This window comes from Octopus bimaculoides, chromosome 1 (genome assembly GCF_001194135.2).
Source record: "Octopus bimaculoides isolate UCB-OBI-ISO-001 chromosome 1, ASM119413v2, whole genome shotgun sequence".
In the NCBI taxonomy this organism is placed as follows: domain Eukaryota; kingdom Metazoa; phylum Mollusca; class Cephalopoda; order Octopoda; family Octopodidae; genus Octopus; species Octopus bimaculoides.
The window spans coordinates 33462118-33469952 of record NC_068981.1 but is presented as its reverse complement, the minus strand read 5'-3'; the positions used below and the strand labels follow the sequence as shown (position 1 = coordinate 33469952).

The window sequence follows — 7835 nt, the reverse complement described above, 5'->3', positions numbered from 1 at the left end:
GCGATTTTCATTTTTGACATTGTGTTCTACATGTTCAGGTCGTACGAATAGCCTTCTCGCAACTTAGATGTGAAAATGAAAGGCTTACATTTATATTGAAACAGAAAAAGGGTCATATGTGGAGTCCCCACCACGAAACTTGATATGCTAGAAATAACAGCTAAACGGGGACAATCCAAATCTTGCATTGGCCCAGATGGACTATATGTAAATAAATATGAAGGAAAAAATGCACTTTGGCAAACGGGGTTAGGGTTAGGATAAAAAAAAATTTATGGGGAATCGCATGACCGTGACATATAGAACACATTATCGAAAACGAAAATCGCCAAAATTAAAAAATTAAAAAGTTACAGCCATTTTCCCTCAGTGTCTAATTCCAATGTCCACCAAAGAAAGTTCAGGCTTATATAGTCAAAATGGCTGATAGAATAGTAACCTTTTCTAACAAATCTTGTGAATGATTAAAAGCGGCACCTGTTGCATGAGGGTTGCTACAGCTCTATTAGTGCGAACCATTCCCCATCCGAAAAGAGATTGGAATTATTCAAAGTCCCTTTTCTTTGGTAAATATAATCTAGTTGTTATTGTTTAACCGCACATTAGTCTTGATTGAACAAATTCTCATGATCAAAGGCATGTCAACCGTGATCATTTCATTTTGAAGATGATTTAGTGTGATTAGAGGAAATCTGACTGTTATTTCTAGCAAGAGCGAAAGTGTAGAGGTTTGTTACCAATAATATAATAAAATAATTTTAAAAAAATGCTATATTACGTTTCCATTTAGCATTTCTTGCACGTTCCATTTCTAGTGCAACAGCTTTAAACGTGTTCAAAATGCATTTTGGAAAGTAAAACTGATGATCCTCAAGTTTGATTAAAAGTAGGTAAATGTGATAACGAAGGAACCGAATCCGCCCAATTTAACATAGCAGATAGTGTTACGTCCATCTGTACCAATGTACATGGGAACCTCTTACAAGGCGAACAGAGATATTTAGCACCGGTTTCATGCGTTTCGTGACAGCTCTGATGGATTTTTAAGACAATGAAATTTTCTGACCGTTTCATGTTGAACTTATATCACGTACTACAGATTTATTCTCATATTAAGAGATGATTTAGGGAAGAGAGTAGGTCTATTCTGTATTGTTTAAAAGGAAGTGTTAACTAAATGTGAATTATTTATTGTTTACGAGTCAAGCTATTCAATCCTCCAGAGGGTACGTATCTATCTTCCTCGTCCTCTAGTTCTACTAGATCAGTACTACCACTGGATAAACAGTATCAACTAATTGCTTTCCGACCATATTAGTATTGCACCTTTCGAAAGGAACTCATCGTTACTTGGATATAAGTGTTTTGTTTTCGAGAAAAAACAAAAAGAAGCAAGAACGTTTAGCATTTAACCGGCATTCCTTCATATCTGTCAACAAAGTTGTCCTTTGAAGCACTTGACGAAGGAATGACGTTTAACCTCAGTCCTGATGGAAGCTAACCTGACCCTAGGATCGAAGAAGTCCCATCCTTGATAAACCCATCTTTTTTTTTTACAAGTACGGTGTATCTAGAATAACATGGCGAAGGTAAAGAATACGCACACCCGGTGTTTAGGGTTAAGGTTACGCCGAAAACGGGTGGTGTGCGTATTCTTTAGATCCGCCAAATAACATTAGTTGCCTATTTTCTTTTTAAGAAGCAGGATTTGATTGGAAGAAATTTAGCTGTTATTTCTAGCGATCTCGCAGGGGCTTCTTTGCTGACTTGGGTCCCCAATTCTACTTGTTGATTGAGAAGCATGGGTGCGTACTGATATTTTGCTAAATATAGGAGACTGTAATTAAGTGTGTAATTGTTGTTTATAAATACACTGTAATGACAATATATATTGCAATTATAGTATACTGTAGTTACAGAATATACAATACAAAAGCTTTTAATAGTCATAATTAGTACTCGTGTTATCCAGACTACTTAACCAGCAGCAGTGTAGTGGTTGATCTTAATTCGTTTTACTTCAACAATAACAAATATTCCTTTTAGTCTCGTAGTTTCTTTTTTCTATTTATTTAATTAAATCGTTTCCCTATCAGAACATTTCTCCTAGCTTGCTAATACTTTACACATTAAATCGAATTGATTCGTTAAAAAAACGAGAAACGATACTTCGCAACTTTTTTTGCGTTTACATCGAAATTTATGATTTAAAGTTTCACTTGATACGCTTTATTTTATAATGAAATTCTTGAAATATTGCCACGGACGATCAATCTGCTAGAAATAAAATCCAAATATTCCTCAACTCACACCCTAGCCTCTTAAAAGAGCGATACACAAAACAATGCAGACATAAATATACAAAAAAGACAGGAGGATTCACGACTAGCAGGTATTTGATCATATAATTCTGCTCGGTCAGGCGTTGACCTGACAGTAAACAATGCCAACCGATAACAACGGAAAGGTTATTGTTTCTTAATGGCAAAGTGGAAAACTTATTTAATGTTCTAAAATTAACTAAATTCCACATTGTAAGCAACATGTCTGGGGAATGTTTTATATATATGAAAGAAATGCTGGGAAAATATCATCTTCGTATATAAACAAGTGTTTACATAAAAAAAAGTATGGTATACTGAAATAAACATTTTTGACAAATATGAAAATATTAACACTTTGGTGTAATGGAATTTAAAGAAAAAGAAAAAAGAATTTACCTCGATTACATTTGTCCATCCATACTGCGTCTTGAGATACAACATACAACATTTTTTTGTTGACAAGTCGCAAAGGAGCCAATTGTGGGCCTGGAAGAAACTTGAATAGATACGTAAGTACCTCATGCGGGAAATCTGTAATCAACATAGTTTGGAATCATTTACTAAATTGACGAACTATTAGAGATGACAATTACTATAAGTTATTGTTATTCAGCAGTGGTGGCAACATTTGAAAGTTACTGGTTTGCTAAAAAATCTTTGGATATAATCCAAAGTGAATACAGTCTCACCAAATGTGATGGCTCACTGCATTGTTTGTTATTAGTCGGGCAGCAGCAGATTTTTGTTCTGTTTACCACCTCACAAAGTGCGCACAGTGTTTTCGTCTAGTGATACGATAATTTTAGAAATTGAAAAGCAAATGAGTGTCAACGAATTACTAAATAAACGAAGAAAATACCATGTCTTAGCCGATTTATCGGTGTTTGTTAATGCTGAAGTAGCGTTGTTGCCACAGTAAGTTGCTTTCAAAAATTGTTTAGCGGTAGATAAATATCCCGAGCGAAAGAGAGAGCAAGAGACGAGGGAGGAATAATTTAGTATATAACGATTAATATAAATTTCCTCCCACCTCATTATATTGTAACTCCCTTTTTAAAGTCATTTTCGGAAGCTAGTCATCTGCATTTACTAGAGCATAACAAAACCACAAGCTGGTATTAATATTTGCTTAATATAAGTATCAATAACGGGCGACGGGTCACTGTGAGCGAGACACAGCTGAATAACCGAATTGGATTGGCAAATTAAACGAATATTACAGAAAAATAATCCTAAGCTTCACCTTCCTAAAACATGGGAAATTCTAACAGGAAATTGTGATAAATATATTATTTTTTGAAGCTGAAAACACTTTGAAAGTTACTGAGGGGCTCGAGTTTCGTGTAAAACAGCAAATCTAAATGTACTTTATCACATATATATTTATTATTTAATCGGCAGAAATCTATCTATCTATCTACTCTGGGCAAAATGTTTAGCGGCATTTCGTCCGATTTTACATTCTGAGTTCAAATGCCGCTGAGATCGACATAGCCTTTCATCCTTTCTGGGTCGATAAAATAAGTACCAGTTGAACACTGGAGTCGATGTAATCGACTTACTCTTTCCCCCGAAATTGCTGAACTGATGCCAAAATTTGAAACCAATATTTCCTCGGATTCAGTTAAATGGGTTACATTTTCCCCGCCAATGCCAATGTGATAAAACCATTCTTTAACTTTGGAAGAAGGAAATGAGTTCAAAACCATTGCAAGGATCTTCAAATAAGTGTAGTTGTTATTGTTTAGTCACAGGCAGGGTCTAAAGGAGATGCTTTCAGCTATGGTACATCGGTCCAGAGCTTGAACAGTTAAAGAGGCTCCATAAATATCTGATGGTCTCTTGCGCGAGCACCTATGCGTGTATAACGATTCTACAGATGAGATGTCCTGAAATGATTCTTCAGGTGGCAACACTTAGGGTTATAATTTTTCAGGTGGGGTCAGATATGTGTCAGAACATGATACATTTAACTAAGTCGGTTCAGGAATCTTTATTCATAATAATCAGTCGACCATGTCACGCAGTACCTTCCTCCCACTGTTGTATGATGGTGCCTGTAAAGTTATTCGGTGACTACAAAAACTTTTAAGACGTGCAGCGAGTGTGATACTTGTTACAATTGCATGAATTAAGCAAAACATTCCAGATAGTCTTTTTGTTTGTTTCTGCGCAAAAATAAACAAAAGTCTACCTGAAGTATTAAACTCACCAATTCTATAAGAATAGGGTCTTTTTTGTCCGTCCATTCTAATGTTTTACTTAAGAAGTAGGTTAATGTTATGTGTATTTGGGGCGAGAGAAGAAGCATCAGTCCTTCAGGTGAATCCCTCTGAGAAAACGATGATTGATTGCTTACAGCTTTAAAAAAAATTTAAAGGCGCTGGAGTGGCTGTGTAATAAGTAGCTTGCTTACCAACCACATGGTTCCGGGTTCATACCCACTGCGTAACACCTTGGGCAAGTGTCTTCTACTATAGCCTCGGGCCGACCAAAGCCTTGTGAGTGGATTTGGTAGACGGAAACTGAAAGAAGCCCGTCGTATATATGTATGTATATATATGTGTGTGTGTGTATGTTTATGTGTTTGTCCCCGCCCCCTAACATCGCTTGACAACCGATGGTGGTGTGTTTACGTCCCCGTAACTTAGCGGTTCGGCAAAGGAGGTACTAGTCTTACAAAGAATAAGTCCTGGGGTCGATTTGCTCGAAACAAGTAAAAGAGAGTAAAGAGAAGGCTGTTCGAGGTAAATCCAACCAAACTTGACAAGACTAGAATCAAGAATTTTATGAATCTTGCTTCTCTCATAAACCGAAACGCGATCCTGGACGTAACCATACTGGGTTTTCGGTCACAGCGATGCGAGGAGGAGTCCTCCAATTGGTTGCATTCATTAATACTCAAAGTGATTTAACAAGAATCATTCATTCGCAGTGATGATTGAGAAGTATACCACAATATTCAGGATCTTGGATATACGCACAGAACCACTTAATCAATTTTGTAGATGTGAATACAGCTGTGCACACTCAAACGATCGGATCGTATTTGTAAAAACGCAAGAGTTACAGCAAGATCATGCGTGGTGGCAAACAAAAAAAATTTAACTTCCTAATGTCATGCGTTTTCTGATAATAATCTGGAAATTTTATACCTACAAATTGCTGGTTAGAACTCTTTGCAATATGTATCCTGTACTGTATTTTGGGAGCATTGGGTAATTGCAGCTTCTATTAGCTTTGAAACCCGCTTTATATTATTTCCTTTAAACTAAGTATTTAGCAATGTGTATTTTGTTGTATTATCTATATAATCATTGGAGCTTCAGTTTAATTTGGAACACGTTGGATATTGCTGTTTTTGCCTTTAAACTTTCACAATAAAGATGCACAGCATTGAGGATTATTGTTCTAATTATACAAGTTATATTCACAGTAGGCTGGGAGATGATTCTTCAGGTGGAATTGGCAGGAGTATCAATTTTTCGGGTGGAGTGATAATTTAAATCCGCGCATAATTATAACGTAGACTATAGATACTGCGGCAGATAGCAGACTTGGCGGTCGACGACTTTGAAAGTGAAAATGAAGCGCTGTAGTCAATGACCTAGCGAGTGTTGTTTCATCACATCCGGATACTTGCTTGATGCTCCACAACCTGGTAATTATTTAAAAGAATCTAGAGTGAGAAAACTGCTTTAATCTCCAAAGAATGAAAAGTGGCTCACCGTTGAAAGATATGAAATTTATATCCCGTTTCCGTTTCACCATAATGTACCTTGTGAAAAGGAAGTGAACACAAGCACGCGCGCACTCACACGCACAAAGAAGATATTAGAATGTTCTTTTCTTCTCTAGGCACAAGGCCCGAAATTTTTGGGGAGGGGAACAGTCAATTAGATCGACCTCAGTACGCAACTGGTACTTAATTTACCGACCCCGAAAGGATGAAAGCAAAGTCGACGTTGGCGGAATTTGAACTCAGAACGTAAAAACAGACGAAATTCTGCTAAGCATTTATAGGAAAGTTGGTTATACATCATTAGATGTATACCTGACTTTCCTATATAAAATTAAGAAATATAACGGAACGCTGAACTCCAGACTATCAACTTAAACAACATTTATTCAGGTGGTAAATATATACATCTTTAGCTCTTGTTGTTACAGCTTCTGTGTGTGTGAGCATAGTTGTTGGGACGTTGTTATGTAGATGTAAGCGAGCTGTCGAGCGTAAGTTCGAAAGATGAAGAGAGACAGCTAAACACGTAAAGAGACTGTCTCCAGGTTGGAATGTTGGAGACACTGCTTGACACGTCCATGCTCATGGCCGGCCGACCGAGAAAGAGATAGAATTAAGCGGGAAAGCTTGCTTGTTTAATTCCACGCATGCGCACGGCGTCACTACAGGGCTCCCTTGCCAGTGCGAAAACGCACGACAATATGAAATCTGTTAGAACGCCTGAGGCAGGATGGCCACTGAAAACCACCCACAAGATGTAGCACAAAACACACACAAAGAAAAATGAAAGAAATGAAATGTACACTCGTGTGATACATGCATGCAATGTACAAATGAAATGACAATGACAAAACAACCGTGATGACAACTGTCCAGGAAACTGGAATCACGCGATGTAAAAGTCTGATCGTTTGTTTTCCCTGAAAGGAAAGTAAATATATGAGTGCACAAGTGTGTGAGTGAGTGAAAACACAGAACAAGTGAAAGTGTCTGTAGAGAAAAAATCCAGTTCGTACAAGAGTCCCACAAGGAGATAGAATGTCCTGTTGAAACTTGGCGACGTCGTGGGGAATGCTTGTAGTTGGTAAGTAGTAGTAATTGTTGTCGTCACGGTGGTAATCTTGGTTGAACGAAGCTGGTGGCGAAAAGGCTGTTTGGTGATGAGTGTTTGAAGAGGTGCGCATTTACAGACAATCGACAGACAAATCTCTGTACAACCATTAGCGAAAACCTCGAAGAAATATTTTCTTAACCCAAGATGAAAGAACGACCGTGCGAACTCAAAAAGGAGAAATGGTGACGAATGGAAAAACAGAGGACTCCTTTTATTTAAACGTGTCACACACCAAAATATATATCAAAGATGATATACAAGTAATGTTATACTACGATAACATAGTTTTCGTAAATACCAGTAATGAGACGATAGAAAAGACAACCGTATGAAATGAATAACAAGAGTTATTGTGTGGCATAAAAGATGTATGTGTATGTGAGAGTGTGAATGCGACATATAAGAACATAATAAAAAACAGACCGTCTATATGTATGTGAGATATCACAGCAGTTAGAAAGTCAGTACACGTGAGAGTTTTATACCAAGTTCTTTGAGTACATAATTGGAAAGTCGCAGGCTGTAATTCTTGTCTGTTTATCGTGAGTGGAAAAATCCACTCTAACAGAGGCGAGAAAAAAACCGCGCTTGTTGATGTTGGTAATACGTAGTAAGTCGTGTTGACTATGGTTGGAGATGTTGGTGGCGTAGTAAT

At 37.3% G+C, this 7835-nt stretch overlaps 1 protein-coding gene across 2 annotated transcripts in view; it reads right to left on the bottom strand.

Moving 5' to 3' along the window:
- The window catches only part of LOC106878032 (F-box only protein 31-A), a 37692-nt gene extending 31804 nt beyond the window's left edge, over positions 1-5888 (bottom strand). Inside the window, exons 1-2 of one of the 2 annotated variants that reach the window (XM_052965969.1) lie at positions 5484-5888; positions 2721-2855 (exon numbers count right to left, since the gene is read on the bottom strand). In XM_052965969.1, the coding sequence (XP_052821929.1) occupies positions 2721-2772 (52 nt within the window). In that variant the 5' untranslated portion in view covers positions 2773-2855; positions 5484-5888. Of the gene's footprint in view, positions 1-2720; positions 4130-5483 lie in introns of those variants that run through there. The other variant, XM_014927117.2, reaches the window with a different exon arrangement.
- Between the last annotated feature and the right edge of the window lie 1947 nt (positions 5889-7835).